At 42.0% G+C, this 22,184-nt stretch overlaps 1 protein-coding gene across 10 annotated transcripts in view; it reads left to right on the forward strand.

Moving 5' to 3' along the window:
- Positions 1-22,184, forward strand: part of Arhgap24 (Rho GTPase activating protein 24) — a 697,838-nt gene that overhangs the window by 647,340 nt on the left and 28,314 nt on the right. For 9 of the 10 annotated variants that reach the window (XM_006534888.2, NM_029270.2, NM_146161.3 and 6 more), the window contains 2 exons: positions 5,793-6,000; positions 21,158-21,290. In XM_006534888.2, the coding sequence (XP_006534951.1) occupies positions 5,793-6,000; positions 21,158-21,290 (341 nt within the window). Of the gene's footprint in view, positions 1-5,611; positions 5,640-5,792; positions 6,001-21,157; positions 21,291-22,184 lie in introns of those variants that run through there. The other variant, XM_006534892.3, reaches the window with a different exon arrangement.

Genomic DNA, 22,184 nt, shown 5'->3' on the forward strand with positions numbered 1-22,184 from the left:
GGCACCTGTAGAACCACACCAGGACCAACAGAGGAGATATAGGCAGTGAAGTGAGCACAACTGAGAGCAGAATTCTGACAATTACTGCATTATGGGAAAGGGTCATAGGAGACATGGAGACATCTGAGAGGCCAGAATCCTGAGACAGGAAAGGGCTAGGAGGAAGAGTGGGGCTGCAAGTTTCAAAAAGGACAGAATGAGTCATGAATCAACAAAAATACTGAATGAAGATGACAACGATCTAGTGACTTAGAAAGTGTTGCTAAGTATAGGACAACAAAAGTTTCATACAGTGACAGGGCACTGGTCGAATGGCAATCACTTCAATGTAGACAGAGGTGACAGTGAAACTAGTTATACCACAGCAGGAATGAGAAGGAAAGTGGGCAGCTACGGGGTCCAGAGTGCAGTTGAAGTTTATTAATGCCTCTCATGGGTGGAGTCTGACTATATGTATCTGATCATGTGTTCTCTGTGGATGGCTGGTTCTCACTCTTCAACCATAAACCCCATGTGAAGGAGAGGGGGTCAGCTCCAGGTGCAGTGCTCACACCTTCCTGACATAGAGTTACGTTCATCTGCTTGATCTGCTTTTTCAGTCCAGGAAAGAGTCGGCTCCTCGGAGAGGACCCCAGCGAGTAAGGAGGATACACCAGTGTCAGTCAGATGGGCCAGGGGCAGTATTATTGAGGAGTGAATCCTCACTGAGACTCTAAAGTGACCATTCCTGGGGCCCTTCGCATGATTCACACACAGGAAAAAAAAATCTTGTTCATAATCTCCTAATAAATGACGCGAGGGCACACATGAGCTTGCTCCTTTTTATTAATTTTGATATTTGAAATTGGATAGCTCCCCAAACAAAATTTTAAATCAGCTACTCTTTCTATTATTATTAATTATTAATTATTATTATGTACCCTTTCCCATCAGTGATCTCTCTCTCTCTCTTGAAGTTCAAGTTTACAGAGGAGATAGCTCATACCTCCCATAGGGAGCCAGAGATAATAGATCCATTCTATTCCAGAGCTGCTGATACAGTCTGTACTTATTGGCAGTTTTTTCTCTCCTTTGCAAGACCAGTTCTACCAGCAGCAAACTAGCATTTCCTCACAGGGATTGCACATCATATGGACAGTGTCTACAGTTTTCATCTCTTTTATATGGTTTATTGCCATGTGTATAATTTTCTGGTGACAGAAATGAAATCTCTGGGCGACATCCTCTCTGAAATACCAGAGGTCTTTCTCCATTTGTTTCTTTTTGTTCTACTTTTTCCTCCGACTTAGACATTTTTGGTGTTCTGAGCCCCTCTCTCCTTGGCGTGAGGAGAAGGGCTGGGATACGATAGCTAGGAAATGGAGGGTTTCTTTTCCACATGCTTTGTGGCAACTCTCCACACTAAGAAGGATTGTATAAGCAACTGAGCCCACGTGACTCTGAGATTCCTCAGCCGTGAACGCATCGGCTTCCCTGTTCACTAGCTTTGTTGCCTTTTGACAAGTTCCTTGGTAAGTCATCTGGAAAACGGCAGTGGAGGTGGTGCCTGCCCCCCGGGTCCTGTGAGATTAAATGAGAATGTAGACAAATGCCTGGTAAAATTCCGGACCTACAGGACTTGCTTATTATCACTCTTTAGAGCAGGCTTCTGGGCTCACTGGGAAGACTTTCTAATACTTTAAATTATCAGAAAATGAAGACTCGTGACAAGTGTGATAAGGGAGGTGAGTGAAGGTTTACAGGGAATACTCTGGACAGAGGCACACTTACCTTCTGTCATGGGAGCTGTGACCCAAACAACTTATTGAATCTCTCTGACACCATTTCCCCACATACGAATAGATACAATAGCTGCTCAGAATATCTTGCAGAAGGGAAAGAATGCCTTTCAGGGACTTAGTATATGGTATGTACTAGTGTAATAGGCATAATATATGGTATGTAATAGCGTAATAGGCATGCGTTTCTTACCGTGATTTCTAAGGAAATTCTTATATTAATGTAAAGACAAGCCTTCATGCTCAAACAACTCAAGGTGACACACAGCCAAGACAGACCAGCTCTCCCTTTAACATCTCCTGAACCATTGTCAGAAAGAAGTTCTGAGAGCTTGGAAACATGAATTTACTCTACTGCTGAACACAGCTATCTCCTGAGAGTGTGGTTCACCTGTGGTGCACATAAGAGTTGAAAGAAAGTGGCTTTCTTGGGGTCTCTACTGGATTTGGAAAGAAAACCCCTGTCATATATTTACCGCTCTGTATCTAATGATCAGAGTAAAACCTCACAGACACAAAGTTTATTTCCCAATATTGACACTTTGTATTGAAATGACCTAGCAGCCGCTTGAAACTCTGTTTTTGGAATTTTGACAGGATAGCATCAAAGCGTCAAACTGAGCCTTTATTTTCAAAGAAGCCACAAAGAGGCCATGTTTTGCATCCATGAACAATCTGTAAACCTTGTCTTTAATGCATTAGACTATCTCCTAGATGATCACACCAATGGGCTAAATGTCTGGTTGTGTTGCAACTTATAAAAATGCCGGGCTAATGGTTTAATTATCCTTTAACAAAGGGAGACTTGTTTTTCTCATATTTAAAGCCTTCCCCGAGGAAGATCCTATTGGTGTGTGAGTTTTAGCACTTCACCCCCAGGCTCTCTGTTATCCATTCAGCCCAGATCCTGTAATTATGATCAGAGTCAACTCTTGGTTTGTTTTTTGTTTTTGTTTTGTTTTTTCTTTTTTTTGGGGGGGGGAGTTTTTTTTTTTTTTTTTTTTTTTTTTTTTTTTTTTTTTGAAACAGGGTTTCTCTTGTAGCCCTGACTGTCTTGAAATTCACTCTACAGACCAGACTGGCCTCAAACTCAGAAACGCCTGCCTCTGCCTCCCAAATGCTGAGATTAAAGGCATGCACCACCACTGCCAGGCTGAGCCAACTCTGCCAAAGACTGCTATGATATCACTTTAACACAGAAGTAGTGTTCCATTGACAGCAGTGACAGAATAATTGTGTGAACAGGGAAAGTAGTTAGCAATACATTTAGCCAGAGAGGTGATGGATCTCCACAATGAAATAATAAGGAAAGAAGGTTTTAGAGACAAACAGAAAGATAGTACCTGTTCATGGATCAGGAGACTTAACAGAAATGTCCATGCTTCTAAAGTCAGGCACAGATTCAATGAAAACCCATTCAGTTTCTTCACAAAACCAAACAGAAGCCAAATCTAACATTTATACTGAGTCACCAAACAACAGCAAAGCCTTGCCTCTCAACAGCTATCTTAGACAAAGTAGAAGTTTTATGGCTTCAGATCAAGCCCATAGTTATCAAAAGAGAAAGGCATTAACTGGCAAAATTGGATATTCAAGTATGTAGGAGAATGAAACCAAATCCTCACATCTAACCAGCTACAAAAATTATCACCAATTAAACTAAAGACTTAAATCTAGTACTGTAATTTGTAAAACTACAAGAAGAAAACACAGGGAACCACTTCAGGACATTAAAAGAGAAATATTTCTTTCTGTTTAAGATATCTAAATATTTAAGATATTTAAAAAGAGAACTGAAATACCAATAGATATCTGTAAAAAGGCTCAACATCATTAGTCATCAGGAGAATGCAAAGCAAAACCACAATGAGCTATTACTTCAAGCCAGTAATGGTTGTATCAAAAGTCCAGAAGAGGACAAGTGGGTGCTGGCCAAAATTGAGGGAAAGAGTAGCCCTTGCACAGATTGGTGTGGTTATTACTTCATGCAGACAGTATGATAACACTGTGTTTTCTCAAGAAGTTAAGAATAAAACCACCATATGCTGTATCAATCATATATGTTCATATACATACATGCATGTATATATGAATATGTGTGTATATCTATATATGTATACATGTATATATCCCAAAGAAATTATTAGCATGTTAGCCTGCCCCTGTTCATTGTAATACCTTATACCATAGTGAAACCTCCAAGGTTTCTTCAACTACTTAATAAGAAAAGTATGTTACGTATAGAAAGAAATGCAGGAATGCTGTTCAGCTATAAAGCATGAAATCCTGCCCTTTGCAAAAAGATGGATGAAATTGGAAATAATTATGTTAAGTGAAACAAAACCACACAGACAATCCAATATCACACGCTATCACTCATGTGTGAAATGCAGAAATGTTGCTCTCTTAGGCCTTAAGAGTACAGTGGTGGGTACCAGAGGCTGAGAAGACTGGACAGGAGGAAGTGATGGAGAGTCTGATGAACCACACTGAGTTATGGCCGGGATGGGCAAGAGTCTGCTAGGGCAGCCAGTGTAGGTGGCCATCACCTAGGACAGAAACAGAATGAGCTGGGTACAAGCCTGGTGGCACACCTTTAATTCCAGCACTCGGGAGGGAGAGGCAGGTGATCTCTGAGATGAAGAACTGCTTGGTCTACAGGGTGAGTCCCAAGGAAAGAAAAGAAAAACAACAATAAAAACAAAACAAAAACAAAAATAAAGCACAAAAAACCCCACAAAAAATCAGAGGAAGGAATTTCATATTTTCATCATAAAAGCATGACAAATGTTTAAGAGAATGTACACACTTTCTTTAAACATTGAATAGTGTATGCATGTATTAAAGTATACAATGGCCCTTAAGTATGCATGTTTTTTACATGTTTATCAGTTCAATATTAATTTTTAAAAATCTATTGATGACTTTAACGTCTAAGGAGCAAGCCAGATCCTATCTCTCCACTTCCTATAGTTATTACTGGTAATTCTTGATCCCATGGTAGTTATAACTCATTACTTCTTGTGGTCAATGCCAGTTTTCGCTGCAACCCAGTGTCAGTTACCTTCTTTTGATTTCTGTGCCTGGTCCTTCTCCACTTCCAGCTCCTTAGACAAGCCATTAAAAAAGAAAAAAGAAAAAAAGGAAGCAGTTAACTGAGATACCCAGCTAGAATTCTTTTCAAGAAGAAAAGCATATTCAGAAGAGCTTCCCAACTCTTCCCAGGCTGCAGTATAGGACAGGACCACCCTGCTGTAGGGAAGTGGGAGAAGCATTTTATTTCCTGCCTTCTAAAGTAGAAATGTCAAGAGCAAACAGGCATGTGAATGGCTGCTGAATTATTAAATACTGTTTGCCACACCATTATCCATGAACTGCTTGTTCTAAATTCTACAAAGGAGGCTCCATCATCCCCCTGTCACCTGCTGCTATCTCCATTGCCCCCGGAAAATGCCACTTCCTGCTCTTCTAAAACGAGTAGGTGAACTCCATTTGTGCTAGGTTTGATACCACGGGTAGAATTTCTTTGTGCGTTGGCGCCGTTTCTACCGGGGCTAAGAATACACTCCTCAACCGCAAGATGTTTTATCACCTGGAATGTGATGACTCTGCACTATGAGTCCGCAAATAAATGATATAACAGATGGGAGCAAAGCCAGCTGTCCTTATCATCAGATCTTCGAGTTAATGGCTGCTGAATAAGGCTTCTTGAGCCTTGCACAATTTCCACGTATAACATTTGCTTTTCTTCTCCCTTTATGAAACTCAGGAGTTTTCAGCTTCCTTTTTATCCAAGCCTAGACTATCCCAGGAAGGTGTAGCAGAAGGAAAGCCCGGGGATCTATTGGATGAGTGTGTGTGGTGAGTTTGGTTGTACATCAGCGGGAAAGAGCAAACATCGGACATGCGCCACAGTTCCAACCCGGGACCTTTACAATGAGTTTGAAAAGAAAACAGCAATGAATGAGTAGGAAAAAAAATTTTTTTTTCTTCTGTGATCTCTTCTTCTCCCAGGTATTTTTGGACAGAAACTGGAAGACACAGTCCGATATGAAAAGAGGTACGGGAACCGGCTGGCACCCATGCTGGTGGAGCAGTGTGTGGACTTCATCCGACAGCGGGGGCTGAAGGAAGAAGGCCTCTTCCGGCTGCCGGGCCAGGCGAACCTGGTCAAGGAGCTCCAGGATGCGTTCGACTGTGGAGAGAAGCCCTCCTTCGACAGGTATGTTGGACAGGCCACAGCTTGACTGACCATCCTTCATGAGACACTCAGCCTGGGCAAAGGGCTGCCTGCCGTGGGCTGTCTGATGACTGATGTGGTAGATATGCAGAGAGTAGATTATTGGATTTGGCAGCATGATTTGGACTTAATTTTACTGAGTAACAGAGGAAAGTTTGTAGCAATTTCCATATTTGTCCCAGCCATTTGCTTTGCTTCATCTTAAAGTGATTACCCAGTCTTGGCCTCCATAGTAGAATTCAAATCATATTAACCTTTTATTTTGGGAAAATAAATATCTTATATATCTTTTAGAAAGTTTTTGCTTTTCAGTGAAATGAAGATATAGGCATTGGCGATGTAGTTTACATTACTTTAACAATATTATTATATTTAAAAATAAACATTTCTCTGTCTTAGTCTGGGACTTATTCATAAAGTCACAAGGAGTACAATATTGTGAAATTTGAAAAATAGTAAAACTTCCAGACATGAAACTATTAAGTATCCCTGAGATCCCTTCATTGTTGATATTTTGTTGAGGATCCCTGAGAGCCTTTATTGTTGATATTTTGTTGAGGATCCCGGACAGCCTCATTGTTGATACTTTGTGAATGGTCTTCTTTCACTTTAAAACTTAATAGAAAAATAATCTCTTATCTCCCTGTCATTATGTGACAGAAACGTTTACATTCTGAAAGTAGAAGTATGCCCCTTTATCCTAGCATATTTGAAGACAGAATTTCCTCAGTAGTACTGTCTTGGTTTGGGTTTTACTGCTGTGAACAGACACCATGACCAAGGCAACTCTTACAAGGATAACATTTAATTGGGGCTGGCTTACAGGTTCAGAGGTTCAATCCATTATCATCAAGGCAGGAACATGGCAGCATCCGGGCAGACATGGTGCAGGAGGAGCTGAGAGCTCTACATCTTCATCTGAAGGCTGCTAGTGGAAGACTTACTTCCAGGCACCTAGGATGAGGATCTTAAAGCCACACCCACAGGGACACACCCACTACAACAGGGCCACACCTTGTAATAGCACCACTCCATGGGCCAAGCATATTCAAACCATCACAAGTGCCTTCTATAATCACTCCAAAACCTCACACTAATGTGGCAGACTCAGCTCCACAGGACAGACGGGAGTAGAGACATCCTGTGGGGAAGGAAGCATCATTGATAGTGTGTTCACACCAAGAGTACAGACATGCTCACCTCATCGTCCTGCTAGCAGAGCTACACATGATGATCACTCTCAGCCCTGACAGCATGTATTGGGGTATAAACTCTAATATCGACAAGAGTGCACTTTGTTATAGCCCTCCTGAAACTGATTGAACTAAGATTTTTAAAATGAGTTGGTTTTTTAAAAAGATTTATTTCTAATTATGTATATACATGTGTGTCTGTGTAAGAGACTATAAACATGTGAGTTCAGGTACATGTCAAGTCCAAAAGAACATGGAGTCAAGTTACAGGCAGTTGTGATCCATTCAACATGGGTGCTGGAAACTACACCCCAGAGTTCTGCAAAGGCAGGATATGCTCTTAAGCCACCAACTTCCATACATAATTGTTTATTATCAATTTTTATAATAGTAAACCTATCCCCCAAGAGATTATTAATGAAACAATGGTTCATTTGATACAATAAAATATTATATAGAGACCTTGAAATTTAGAGGAATGATAGTTTTATGCTAACACACTTCATTAAGTTTCTCTTGCTACAACAATGTCTGAGACAACCAACTTCAAAGGAAGGCTGATCTGGCTCTCATCCTTTAGATGTGTCATGTTGAGGTTTGGTCTTTTTTTTTGTGTGCTGCAATGCTGAATACCCCCCCCCCAACCCCCAAGGCCTGGTTGCCTCCAGGGACTAGAAAATCCCCAAGTAGACCCAATATGTGACTTTGTCCCCCCAAGTTTTTCCTCATTGACGAATAAAGATGCCTACAGCTTCTAGCTGGGCAGAATTGAGATAGGTAGGATTTGGGGGTTCTCGGGCTTGGGATCTGAGGAGAACCATGGGGCAGATGGGAGAGAGAGACTGTCGAGAGAACAGAAGATGCCATGGGGTAAATATTTTCAAAGCATGGCCATAAGGGCTGGCCAATTGGATTTAACAGCAGCCCACATAGAATATAGCAAGTTATACCTTAGGGTAACTGATAGGAAGTAGGCATAATAGCATAGAGGGTAGATATCTGTCCAGCTCCAGTGCTGATTGAGGCTTATTATTAATATAAAAGGTGTGTTGTCTTTTATCTGGGAATTGAATGGTCAAAGACGGTAGAACACTTTCTACATCTGTGTCAATCTGTGACAGGTTGGTGTTTCATAAGCCTGAGATAAGAAGCATTTGGTGATGGAGAGGCAGGGTGGAGCACAGCTGTCCATGTATAGCTAAGGCTGACAGACAGACAGACAGACAGACAGACAGACAGACAGACAGACACATACATGCACACACACACAAACACACAGAGAGAAATAGAGAGAGAAACAGAGACATAAGAGAGAGAAAGAGAGAAAGAAGAGAGAGGAGAGAGAGAGAAGAGAGAGAGAGAGAGAGAGAGAGAGAGGAGAGAGGGGAAGGAGTGAGCTGAGTTTCTCTGTCCCTTTCACAGGCACAGTCCCAATGTTGAGATTTCCCACTTAATCCTAAGTTTCCCCAGCCTCCAAATAATAAGAAGCCAGGGCATTTGGAGGTGTGTGTCTCCAGGTCCAAAAAATGCACATGATAACACATGAAAGAAAGAATAAATCGAGATTACGTATTTGATTGAAATCCTCCCTTTGCACAAGGGTTTTATCCATAACTTATAAAACTTTGCATGTGCCCTTTGAGAGAGAAATATTAACTGCAAAGATAAATAAATGATTTCAAAACTACCAGAGGACAAGACTATCCATGTGCTGTGTCTAGGATGGTCTGTGTCTTCCTCTATATCCTGAAGATGAGCAGCAGCTACTTAGAGAGCAATAGCCACACCATAAAAGTAGCAACTCGGCTGGAGGAAGTCTACAGCATTAGCATTGAATTACTAAGGAATCTGACAAAAAGCAACTCTTTCTGTGATGGACTTCATAAGAAAATAATAACATCCTACGTCCCTTTTTAATGTTTTTTTAATATATTTTTTATTATTACGTATTTTCCTCAATTACATTTAGAATGTTATCCCAAAAGTCCCCCATACTCTCCCCCCCACTTCGCTACCCACCCATTCCCATTTTTTTGGTCCTGGCATTCCCCTGTACTGGGGCATATAAAGTTTGTGTGTCCAATGGGCCTCTCTTTCTAGTGATGGCCGACTAGGCCATCTTTTGATACATATGCAGCTAGAGTCAAGAGCTCCGGGGTACTGGTTAGTTCATAATGTTGTTGCACCTACAGGGTTGCAGATCTCTTTAGCTCCTTGGATACATTCTCTAGCTCCTCCACTGGGGGCCCTGTGTTCCATCCAATAGCTGACTGTGAGCATCCACTTATGTGTTTGCTAGGCCCCGGCCTAGTCTCACAAGAGACAGCTATATCAGGGTCCTTTCAGCCAACGCTTGCTAGTGTATGCAATGGTGTCATCGTTTGGAGGCTAATTGTGGGATGGATCCCTGGATATGGCAGTCTCTAGATGGTCCATCCTTTTGTCTCAGCTCCAAACAGTTGTCTCTGTAACTCCTTCCATGGGTGATTGTTTCTAATTCTAAGAAGGGTATGGACTTTACACCTATGTGCCAGTAAGATTATAGGAAAATTCTTGAAAATAATACGCCCATGACAGAAGGGTTAATATTACTCATCACTCTGATGGGGTTTAGAGTCACCATGGAAACAAAGCTCTGGACATGTGGATGAGGAATGAGTTTATAGAATAGGTTAAATGGGGCAGGAAGAAGACTTACCCAAGTGTGGATGGAGTCATTCCCCTGGCCAGGGATCCCAGCCTAAAAGACAAGGAGAGAGCAAGCTGCTTCCTGACAATGAATGTGGACAGAAAGTGACTCACCACTTTATGTTCCTGCCCTGTGCCACCCTGTTTATGATAGACTACCCTCCAACTGTGAGCCAAAGGCTGCATCCTCCAACTGTGAGCCAGAACAAGTCCTTCCTCTAGTTCACATCGTTGGGTATTTTCTTGCAGCCAAATATATAATGCCCAGGGGCTTTTGTCCCTTAGTTCTTGCTCTAAATCCTTGCTAACATGGAAGATGGGAGGGACATTCTATATAATCTAGGGCACACCTGTAAGAATGGATGTGCCCTATAGCAAGTGGTCTCAAACTAAGTTCTCACCAACTACTGGCTTATAGTGAAAACCTATATAACCTTTATATAAAAACAATCTTATGCAAAATGTATTTATTATTATATGAAGCACACCATGTGTATGCAAACTGAAAAAATGTAAGACTCAGTTTGCATTGCCAAGAGGATCTGTGTATTGTGAAGTCTTTAGAAGTTTTAGCCAGGAATTTTAAAATCACACATGATGTTTTGAGTTCAATTTTGTTGTATACTTTTGCTCACATGGTACCGTAATGGGTGGCTTACAGTATCCTCAGCTACATGACACAACATGATGAACTTGGTGGTGGGGGTGAGTTGTTAAAACACTAGTATCTTCAGATTCTTTTTTGGAGGCAATGCTCGTCAGAGTTATCCTATCTCTAGTTTATGTGGTATTAGTTGTGATCTAGTGTAGCTGTGGTACATGAGAGCTTTAATAAATAAAGTCAGATGCCTAAGGTGGTCTGGCCAGAGTCATTAATGGCTGGTGGAATGGTGTGCCTGCTCCTGTATGCTTGAGGCTTCTCCCTTTAGCCAGTGCTGGGACTCCTCTCATGACAGCTTAGGTCTTGTGTAAACTACAAGGACTAGGCCCATAATTAGACAGAGTACTATCCACTGGCCATTATTAAGCAAAAGCACATCAAGGCTTACTCAGATTAAAAAGGTATTGAAAGAAAAATGAATTACCTCTTAATAAAATCATAGAAATGTAGATGTGGGATCTATTATCCACAGTCACCTTGGGAGACAATGTGAAACATTTATTCATTTGCCAGGTATCTCTGGATGCCTTCTGTCTTAAACACTGTTTTAGGTGGAAACAGCCAGATGGACAGACAGCCAGGGTCCATCCTCTTCTGGAGTTTTTGTTTTTTGTTTTTTTCTTTTCTTTTTCCTAGTGTTTCAATACATAACAAATACGAATATGCTTAGAAACGGTGATGAGGGTGTGGTAGTTCATGTAGATGAAGACTTATGGATGCAACCAATTTTAGAAAGAGGTGAGGGATTCCTAAACCTGTGCTCTGGACAGGAAATAACAAGGGCAACACGTGTGTGGCCAAACATGATTGTGAGCTGCCTTGCTAGGGGAACAGAGTCCCGCGAGTGCCAGAAGGATGTCACTTATAGATAGAGAATATTTTCCAGGTTGAACGTTCTGCCTCATTGACCCCTTAAGTTAACTTGTTGGATCTGGTATTTTACATATAGAAGTCTCTACAGATTGCAATAAGAGGTGAAGAGACTTGTCTGGGAACATAATAATTTAAAGTTAATCTATACCAGTTTTCTCCCCAGAAAATGATAATAGAGTAAGGGTATGTGGGCTTGTGTTTGAAAACCTTTCTCATAATGTATCCAGCAAATTAGAGAGTGAAATGAAAACTCAGGGTTCTCTAAAGGAACAGCAGGCTGACGTCCAGGTAGTCTGCAATGGCTGTCCCACACTTGAGAAACAGGATCTTGTAGTTGTTCAGTTATTGAGGCTGGGTGTCTCAGCAGTCCCAGTCTGACACTGACAGCCTGAAGAACTCCTGGAGAGCTGCCGGCCTTCAGTCTACATCGGAATCCTGAAGAAGTAGGTTGCTGCTCAGATCAGTGAAGGACTGCCACAGCAACAGAGTAGATGGGCTTACCTGCAATACTGAAGACAAGCAAGCAAAGTTCCCCTCTATCTCCTTTTAATTGGGCTTCCACCAGAAGTTGCTTGGGTTTGGGTGTGGTTCTTCCTGCTTCAAACAACCCAGTTGACGAAGTCCCTCATTGGACAGCACGGCAGCTCAGAGTTTAGCTGTTTCCAGATTCAGTCAAGTTGATGACCAAGATTCGCCATCATGGCAGGGTATTAAATTAATATTTAAAAAACTAAACAATGAAATGTCTTCCCCTGGTTATTCTAATTATTGTTACTCTTAATAGTTAATAGGATTTAGTTTTCACCTTGTTCAGTAAAGATATATTTGCTAAAAACTGGAAAGTCTGAAAGTTACTCTTCACCTGTAATCTCTCTTCATTATACTAAAACTCTACTATTAAACATTTGATTTTTTTTAAGGTAGCTTTTCTGGGACTGGAGAGATGGTTCAGCGGTTAAGACCACTGACTGCTCTTCCAGAGGTCCTAAGTTCAATTCCCAGCAACCACATGGTAGCTCACAACCATCTGTAATGGGATCCAATGCCCTCTTCTGGTGTGTCTGAAGATAGCTACAGTGTATGCATATATATTAAATAAATAAATAGAGAGAGAGGTAGATAGATAGATAAACAAATAAATAAATACATAAATATATCTTTAAAAAAGGGTAGCTTTTCTAATGATAGTTGAAACACTAACATTTCAACAGCATGAAACGTTATCAAATTTCAATTTAAATGCAGTTAAAGTTATATTTACATTTTGCATAAGATTTAGAATATCAAAGAATAAAGGAGAGATTAATATTTTAAAATTCAATAATCCAATGATCTCTTGGTACAGCTAGCATATAGCTTCAGCAGACACTTAGACTTACAAATACGGATCATCAGGATTTAGATACGCACAGTACTGGAATCACGGTTTTTGAAATGTTGTAACACAGCACTGTGAACCCTTTGGTTTGTCACTATGCGATTTTCAAAACATAATCTCAACAACTACACAGCAATTCCTTATCTCAATCAGGCGGATTCTTTAGCCCATGCAGTTTTCTGTGCGGGGTGTTCACTGATCTTATGCTGGTGGTTTCTTGTCCTCATGACGGTACTGGGGCTTATGAAGCTATGGATCTGTTTGGGATCTGCAAGATGATATTTCACCCTCTAGTGAGAAGTGCTCTGTCAAGGACAGGCAAAAGAGACGTGATTTTTAAAATTTCTGCTGCTTTTAAAAGACATTTAAAACATGGATTGTTTGGATTGAGAGGGGCGAAAAGTAGATGCGACGACTTTTATAAGAACCACGTCTCCACTAGTTTGCTTTGCATCTAAAGCTACCTTTGTGATTCTGTTCATTGGCATTTTTTTGTATGCTGGAACCAAACCCAAGGCTTTGAGCATGCTATGTATGCAAGCTCTCTTACCCGGAGCCTCAACCAAACTGTTTTTCCATTTCTAAAGTTCAGGTTTGAGACTGGCATTCCCGTGTGGCGTTGTGTTTCTATTGTTGTGACGTATTCCTATGGCCTCTTAGACAAAAGTAAATTTTGAGATAAAGGGTCTTCTCACTGACCTGAAAAAAAAAACAAAAAACAAAAAACAAAAAACCCTGGTATTTGATGAGTGGCCCCTGGCACTTAAAAACTGCAAACAAACAAATAGCTGTCATAGTTTCTCAGCACTCTTGTTGTTCTCTCCCTCCTCAGGAATGATAACAAACCAATATGTCACATTCTGTATTAAACTCCCCTACCACTTAAAAGCAACAGAAACAAAGGAGGTGCAAAGCCAAATTAGAGGCCTGTTGTTGTTTCCAAAGCTCTCCAGATGGTGTCAGCTGTAAGGGGACATTCTGGAAGTGCCAGAGGTGGGGACAAGGGTTAGTTAGACAGTGTGGGGCTCACCGCCCTACCATTCATTGCTCAGCAGTGAAATAGCTGCACATGTGCAACACTGCTCAAGACAGGGCAGAGGTTGCCTGCAGCTGGCGGCGTTACACATCTGTCCAAGGGTCCAGCAAAGCAGCTGCTGTCCTGGGTACGCCAGCCATTTACCCACATACTCTGTTCAAGATTCCTTCATCCTTTCTTCCCCTCTCCTCTCTTCGTTCTTGTTGGTTTTAATTGTTTTGGTTAAGAGGGAAGGGGACAAGGAGAGAGAGACTATACCTCAGCAGGATCTTTTAAAATCCAAATGTTAGAAGACAGAGCAGAGAGACAATTTTAAAACTGAATCTCCTGGAAAGCAGTAGAGAGCTCTTGGCTTCACTGCTCTGAGTTATAAAATATGATCTTAAAGATATCATTTTTTACAAGAATAATTTGCAAGTATATATTTAGATTCACTCTCCTAATACAAACATTGAGGGGTGCCCAGGACTCTGCATTTTAAATAACTCTTTCAGGTGATTTTTTTCCGGTGTATAATCCTAAAGTCTTTTTTTTTTTCAGTTGTATAGTCTTAAAGCCATAACCTGGCAAATGCTAGCTTGAACGTCGGCTGCAAGTGTGTAGGGAATATCGCTGATCACGAGGAGCCTTAGCTTGTTTTAAAGACGTTGAGGGAAATTGACATCTCCAGGAACTGGGCACTGTTTCTGCCCAGGTTAAATGTGAAATATGAGTTATTTTATGACATGCAGAGCTGCTGTGGAAATACATAGTTACCTATGCTCTGATGGGCCTGGATTGGGAGGACAGCACAGAAGGGACCCAAAAAACACATTTCTGCTTTGTTCCCAGGGAAGACTCAAACGCTCTAGTTTAGTAGCAAAATCCACCATAAGGAAGCCTTTGTATCAAGTGTGAATCAAAGGTCTGGGGTGGGGTTTGACGAGGGAAGTGGAGTAGACAAGGGTACCTGGAGGGCACATGGATAAGGAAAAGTGGTGCAGTAACAATTCTAAAGGGCTCAGGAGGCTAAGAACACTCCGTGGTTGGCCACAGCAAGCCCTGTATGTGCACATAGAAAACTGACTGCCTAGTATCAGCACTGAAGGACACCAGATCCTTGAATCAAGTCAGACCAGCCCTCTGAGTCCTGCATAGATGGCTGCTTAGCTCTGGTGAATCTTGGTGTGCCTCTCTCTTATGTCATTTTATGTCACACCATTTATAGACGCAATGGTGTGACAAGATATTATAAGCATTGATTCTGAGTGCTTCTACATTTCGCTATTCACCTACCATCATGATCTTAGTATTCATTTTATTTAGTTTATTTTTTACTTTGCATGTCATGTGTGTCATGTATGTGGGGGGGAGGGGTGGCGGGGTGTACCTGTGGAGGCCAGAAGAACCTGGGGCTGGAGTTGCAAGCACTTGTTGCTTGCTGCCCAATATGGGTGCTGGGAACCAAACTCTGAGAGAACATCAAGTGTACTGAACATCAAGTGTACTGACTAGAGGACCCTATCATTTAGCCAGGCCCTGGCTACAGCTGCTCCAAAGACTTAGCCCCTGTGCAGTTCCATTTAATTGATAATATGGAGATGGGGGTGAGAGAATGATGAAGCCTAATGTTCCTCCGTGCAAGCTGACGTCAGTGTCTTTTCTTGTGACGTGTGGCATTACTTGGATGAGCCCACATTTGGGGGAAACAACCTGCCATTTGAACACTAGTTATGTCACACAGGGTTCCATGAAGCCCTCTTATGACCAAACATTAGTAAGGTCTGGAAAATTACCGGGCTTTAAGTGGAACCGTCCTCTGTGGTACAAACATGAGCGGGTGTGCTCACTGGATGTATTTTGTGGCACAGGTTGTAACTACACACACGTCCGGTTTCTTTGTGCTATGCTCCCTTGCTGTGTGTTCAGTGCCCCTCTGGGCCCATGGTGGGACCAAAAGCTTCACTTTCCTTTGGGTTCATCTTTGCAGAGTTGGCTTGCTTCTGCTAATGTCCATCGGGGCTGTGAATAAAAATGCCTATAGAAGTTTTTGAGGCTTTGGCCTATTTATCTGTTTGTGTTTCCCTACTTAAAAGGACATGGTATAGGAGTTCAGGCTTCGATGACAAAGAAACTGAAGTCCCTGCCCACTATCCACTGTCCACGCTAATGTTGAGGGCTACGCACTTGCTTCTCAGAGCATCGAGTTTCCTCATATATAATGGAAACAAACCTCACAGGATGTTATGTTCAGGCATTTCAAAACAACACAGGACTGGGGATGGGGTCAGTGGTAGAGCACTTGCCTGGCATCCCCTCCCTCGGGAAACCCCACAGAACCAAACACATAATGAGAGTAGATTAATCCTTGGCTGGTAGCAGGCACTTATTACTGCCATTATAGCCAACCTCTACCTGGTTCCACTGTTTGTAGGGCCACAATAAGGATAATGATAGATTGGCCAGTTATGTATTGAGAAAATGTCATATACTCATAGCTGTGGGAGGCAGTGTTTTCAGTCCAGGAGAATCTGGTTTCTGTTTTAAAGTCACCATGGCAATTCCTACAGAAAGACATAAGGAACCTATACAGTTTTATGTTCTGAAAGTGTGTGCTTTACATTCGTAATTCAGATTCTAACGTTTTAAATGAAAGTTCATACCATAATACGTTTCTAAAATAAATTTATTTAGTCAGATATTTTATGAATTTTAAAGATAATTTATTTTAAAAATAAAATTAGAAAGGTTTGATAAATTTGCATGGCTGTATATGAGAATATTTTATCACCCTAGTAAGTTCTCATATGTCCGTTTCCTGCTTCTCTGGCCCCCACCCTGACTCCTTCCCAGAGCGACAACTAACCAACTAATTAAATTCCTTTCTCTATGGTTTCTCTCCTCAGGAAAGTTCATATAGCTGTAATTATTTAATAGCTTCTTTTATTATCACATTGTATTTTACTTCTGTCTTTGGTATAGCAAACATTAGTGGTGTGTACATTTTTTTCTTTAAAAAATTCTTTTTAATTATATATGTGCATGTGTGTTTGTGCATGTGTATGAGGGAGGATGTATTATGAGTGTGTGAGTTTGTATGTGCATGTGTGCATTTAAGTGAATGTGTGTATGTGTATTTGTGTGAGATAGGATGTATTATGTGTGAGTTTGTGTGGGGGGGGTATGTATGGTAGCCTGGAATAACTGTGTAAGAGGTTATCAATTTTTTAATGTGGTTTACATAACAAGGAAGAAATCTATGATGCACAAGCTTATGCATGTAATTTTAGACACGGAGAGAAGGAAGCAGTGTGGCAATTAGCTGTGCACGCACACTCGTATGCTTAAACGGTAGCTGTGCACGCACACATTTATTTTCCCAGTCTGGGTGTGGAAGTCCAAGGTCAGTGGTGGGGCACAGTTGACCTTGAGGGGTAGCCCTCTCCCCAGTTTGCAGGTGAAGTCTTCTTTCTGTTCCATTGTACAGTTCTCCCTCAGCACATGCACTGTGGAGGAAGGTGACTAGCTCCTGACCCACCATCCTGACAGATGAAAGACCCACCCTTGTGGTGACTTTTCACCTACCCCTAAAGACATCTCCACAGCCCCACCTACAAATACCTTCATGCTAGGCACCACGACATCCCATGTCTGGCTGTCGGGAGAGGATTGTTCAGGTCATGATGTAGTTCTCTGCCTCACAACCAGTGAGCCAGCAGAACTGAATCAGAACAAGTTATACTCAGTCTAGTCTGGACTTTGCCTGCAGGGGAAAGACTCCTTTAATTTCTGTGTAGAATTCATGGTGACACTTGTGTGGCTTTGCAATAAGCGATGTGACTAGATTTGGGTTTCACTGTCAAAGACAGCCACCAGTTTTGACATGTAATAAAAAATACTTGTGAAAAATGGCAAACTTTTACAAATAGATGCTTGGCTTGGTTTGAAGCAGCCCATTTTCTAGGACTGGTTTCCCTGTGTCTCTCTGAACTGGGGCAGAACAAAGCACTTCTACAATGTGACAGTCTAGATAAAGACACTGGCTGTGTGTGTCGCTGCTGGATGTCTTCAGTCTCGTTTGGGTCTTCTCGGGGTCTGTTGGACATGACATTATTATTTCTTAATTTCGAGGGTATTTTAGGTCCTTCTGTTGTGCTTCTTGCAGATGAGCTCTCAATACCTGGAATATCATCCTGTGCAGCTACCTTGGGAACTCATCATGTTGGGTTAAAAAAGGGATTGATTATACTGCATTCTGCACATAGTATCCAGACTGAAGACATTCTCTTGTCTAATTCTGAGGCTTAAACCTTACAAGATTTTTGTCTGTGTAGGATTTAACTTGTAATTATGGTGGCATTTGAATATATGAATGTGTGTGTGTGTGTGTGTGTGTGTGTGTGTGTGTGTGTGCTGTTGCATGCAGATGCAGATTTCTTAGGAAAGAAAGACCAGGGTTAGAGGCTGAGCAAGAAGGATTCCTGTTGTATCTCGGTTTCTATGACTAACTGTTTTATATTGTGCACAGAATATAAACAGGGCAAGACGTCCTCCAGGAAGTCTAGAGAGCACCCTTAAAATCACACACCTGCCATGTCAGCTAGAATGCACAGAGAACGTTCTGAGGCAGAACATGAGGAGGCTTGGTCAGAAGTGTTGGTGATGTCCACTTGGGGACAGAAGCCCACAGGGGACAAAAGGGTCTGTGCTACTGATCTCTGTTCCTTCTAGACCACAGCGTGAGGCAGTGAACACCACACGTTCAGGAACCATTCAGTGAGCAAGTGACCCCATGATTAATGAAGGGTGACCCACAAGAATCTATGAAAGTCCAGTCACAGAAAGCCTGAGCGAGTGAGCTCTTGAAGTACTTCATGCAGTAAGATCAGACTGCGAAGCGAAACCCACGTAGGACTGTGGATATGAGACAGGTGTACCGGTCAGCCATGGAGACTGTCCACAGCTTCTCCACGTAGGACTGTGGATATGAGACAGGTGTACCGGTCAGCCATGGAGACTGTCCACAGCTTCTCCACGTAGGACTGTGGATATGAGACAGGTGTACCGGTCAGCCATGGAGACTGTCCACAGCTTCTCCACATAGGACTGTGGATATGAGACAGGTGTACCGGTCAGCCATGGAGACTGTCCACACCTTCCCCTGTTCCCACAGCTCTTCCACCAGGGTCTTTGAACCATCTCTGTCTGCTTTCCTGCTTTCCCTGGAGATATTGGATATGACTAATTATTTTAATTCCCGCATGGATTCTACCACTGAGAAACCTGAGCTTGTATAATGACACATTGGCAAACGATTTGATGCTCCCACCGAACAGTTTGACTCTGAGGTAGCTTAGCTTGGAGCCAGTAACTAGGAAGAATTTCTGACTGTGCAGGGGACTTCAGGAACCATATTGTCACAGAACCTCCTCGCTGCCCTGCAGTGAAGGTGGGGTGTGTACAGATGTCCCTGTTGTCATTTAAGCGGGGGAGGTTTAGTCTCTTGTTATAGATTTTGTATGACAAGTCCTCTCACTTCACTTTGGGGAGCACTGAGATGTACATCCAGGTATGCTGCAGAGTTGGCACAGGACATTGATATATAATTGGTTGCACATATTAAAGTAAATGTTAGGAGCAGCAGGAGACTTTTTTCATTGAGAGAGTTGAGGCTGGAGAGTCAGTACACTACTGAGGTACAGAGGATTTTTTTTTAAGATTTATTTATTATTATATCTAAGTACACTGTAGCTGTCTTTAGATGCACCAGATGAGGGCATCCGATCTCATTACGGATGATTGTGAGCCACCATGTGGTTGCTGGGATTTGAACTCAGGACCTTCGGAAGAGCAGCCAGTGATCTTAACCGCTGAGCCATCTCTCCAGCCCCCGGATTTTTTTTTTAAAGACAGTATTCAGAGAAGCCCCAGCCTCCCGCTGCTGTAGGTAGCCAGGTAGCGGTGGCAGAGTAACTGAGAGCTTCCTGAGTTAAATCAGAGAAAAGCACTCTGGAACCTGTCCACATGAGACTGTGTTCTCCTATTTTGTGGCAAAGGAGAAGTCCAAACCAAGGATGCTCAAAAGATGCAGAAGCCCCTGACTCTACAAAGTGTCTGGGGTCTAAGAAGGCCACACAACAGTTTTGTACTTTAAGGTTTAGGCTTTAAACAAAGGTTTAACAACCTGTCACCGACTGAATGAAGAGCAAATTTACCTGGCCATTTTTGTCTTAATCATTCCTGTATAACAAGTGCCGTGCATATGTGTCATCATACCAGATGGTTATCTGTAGTCTCACTCAAAGAAGGCATCAAATATTGGTCCCGCTCCACTCCAGCCTCCTTACTCGCAGCTCAAATATGTCTACTCCCTGGGGTGTTCACAACTCAGGAACTGTACAATCTGCTAGTAGAACCATCCTGCAGCTTCTAATCATTTACAGGCCATCTCCTGCATCTTACTTTGTGCTTGCGCCATCTACTGTTCAAACGTTCTCAATGCTTCCAGCTCCACCTATTTACTTGCGTCCTTCATAACTGCATGTTTCTTAACAGCGGAAAACTATCCAATTGTGTAAATATAGCTCATCTTCCTCATCTATTCCTAAGCTGAACATCTAGGCTGTTTCCATTCCCTGGGTATTGTGAGTAGAACAGCAAGAACTTGGCTGAGCAACTCTCTCTGTAGTGTGATATAGAGTCCTCTGGGTATATCCCCTAGTGCGGTATCGCTGGATCACATGGTAAACCTCTTTCTAGTTCTGTTAAGATCCTCCACACTGATTTCTGTAGTGTCTGTACCAGTTTGCACTCCCGCTAGCAGTGAGTAAGTGGGTCCTCTCCCAGCATCCTTACCTACCTGTGTTTGTCATCAATTTTTATTATCATGGCCACTCTGGTTGCAGTATCTGCTGTGTATCTGCATATGACGAGAAGGCTAGAATAAAGCCTCTTTCTTAAGCCCCAAAGTCTTTGATATAAAACACAATAGGAGTAGACAGGCAGTAAGGATTCACAATCTGATGTATTCTTACTGTTTTCCATAACTGGTGCATTTTTTTTTTCTTGTCAGCGACACAAGTTAGAAAAATGCCTGACCTTTTAAATGTTTTCAAGCCAAACTGAAGGCTTGGCGTCCTTCCGTGTCCCTCTCCTGAGTCCTGTGGTAGCATCTACTGGGCATCTTAGAAGTGTGTGCTTCCTGAAAACTCGATCAGCTGACTCAATTGCCAGCTTTGTCGCAATTCTCTTAGGTAGACATATGGTGAAAAGATAAATAGCATCATGAAAACTCATGCCCAAAGAATGTCTCCGAACTTCTGTCCCTGCAGCAACACCGACGTCCACACTGTGGCATCCCTGCTGAAATTGTATCTCCGAGAACTTCCAGAGCCCGTCGTTCCTTATGCAAAGTATGAAGACTTTTTGTCCTGCGCCACGCTGCTCAGTAAGGAGGAAGAAGCAGTAAGTCGATACCGCGCCTGCGGAAACACGTGACTGGGGCTGTGGGTGTGGCTTATTGTCTGCAGTTTGAAAGCTTCCCTTCCCCATCCTCAAATTGTTTTAACTTGTGCTATGTGTTGACATCGCATCGGATCTTCATGTACAGCCACACTCCTGAATTTGACTCTTTCCAATTAAAGATGAAGATAGAGTTGAACGAATACACTCTCCATTCCCCAATGGCTGATGGCACTGTTGTCTCAGGCCTTCTAATCCAGGAAGGGCTGATGCCTGTTTCCTAGGTACCCCATCTTCCCATAAATGACACAAAAGATGGCCTGTGTACCAACTGGTACCTCTGCTTGTTTTGCTAAAACACTTTTTTTTTTTTTGAGAAATTGAGATATAACTGTTAAAAGTACATATTGCAGTATCTTTGAGTATATTCTCTGAGTTGTGCAAGCAATGACCAAAATCTAAGATTAGAGTACTTACATCTTTATTATCCTGTAACAAACCTCATCCTTATTATCTTCCATTTCTCCTCCTGGCACTTAAAACTTCTGATCTATTTTCTTACCTCATAGACTTACCCATTCTAGACACTTCCATTTCAGTGTTCAGTGTAGTCTTTGTTTTGTGATTCCATCTTCTATCTGCTCCTTAGTTCATTTATGCACAGCATATATCAGTATTTTGTTTCCTATAATTCCAAATTATATTCCATCTTCATCCATCCACCAGGCAAGGGAGAATCATTTACTTCCGTTATCTGGCTGTCGAATGATGCTCCTATGAATATCCATGTACCCACCGAGTTTGCCTAGACATATTTTACAGGGATCTTGTTTACTTATCTGGTAGGTAGAATGGCTGGGCTACTAACCTCTGTATTAGGAGCCCACGTGATGTTCA

Source organism: Mus musculus, chromosome 5 (genome assembly GCF_000001635.26).
Source record: "Mus musculus strain C57BL/6J chromosome 5, GRCm38.p6 C57BL/6J".
Classification (NCBI taxonomy): Eukaryota; Metazoa; Chordata; class Mammalia; order Rodentia; family Muridae; genus Mus; species Mus musculus.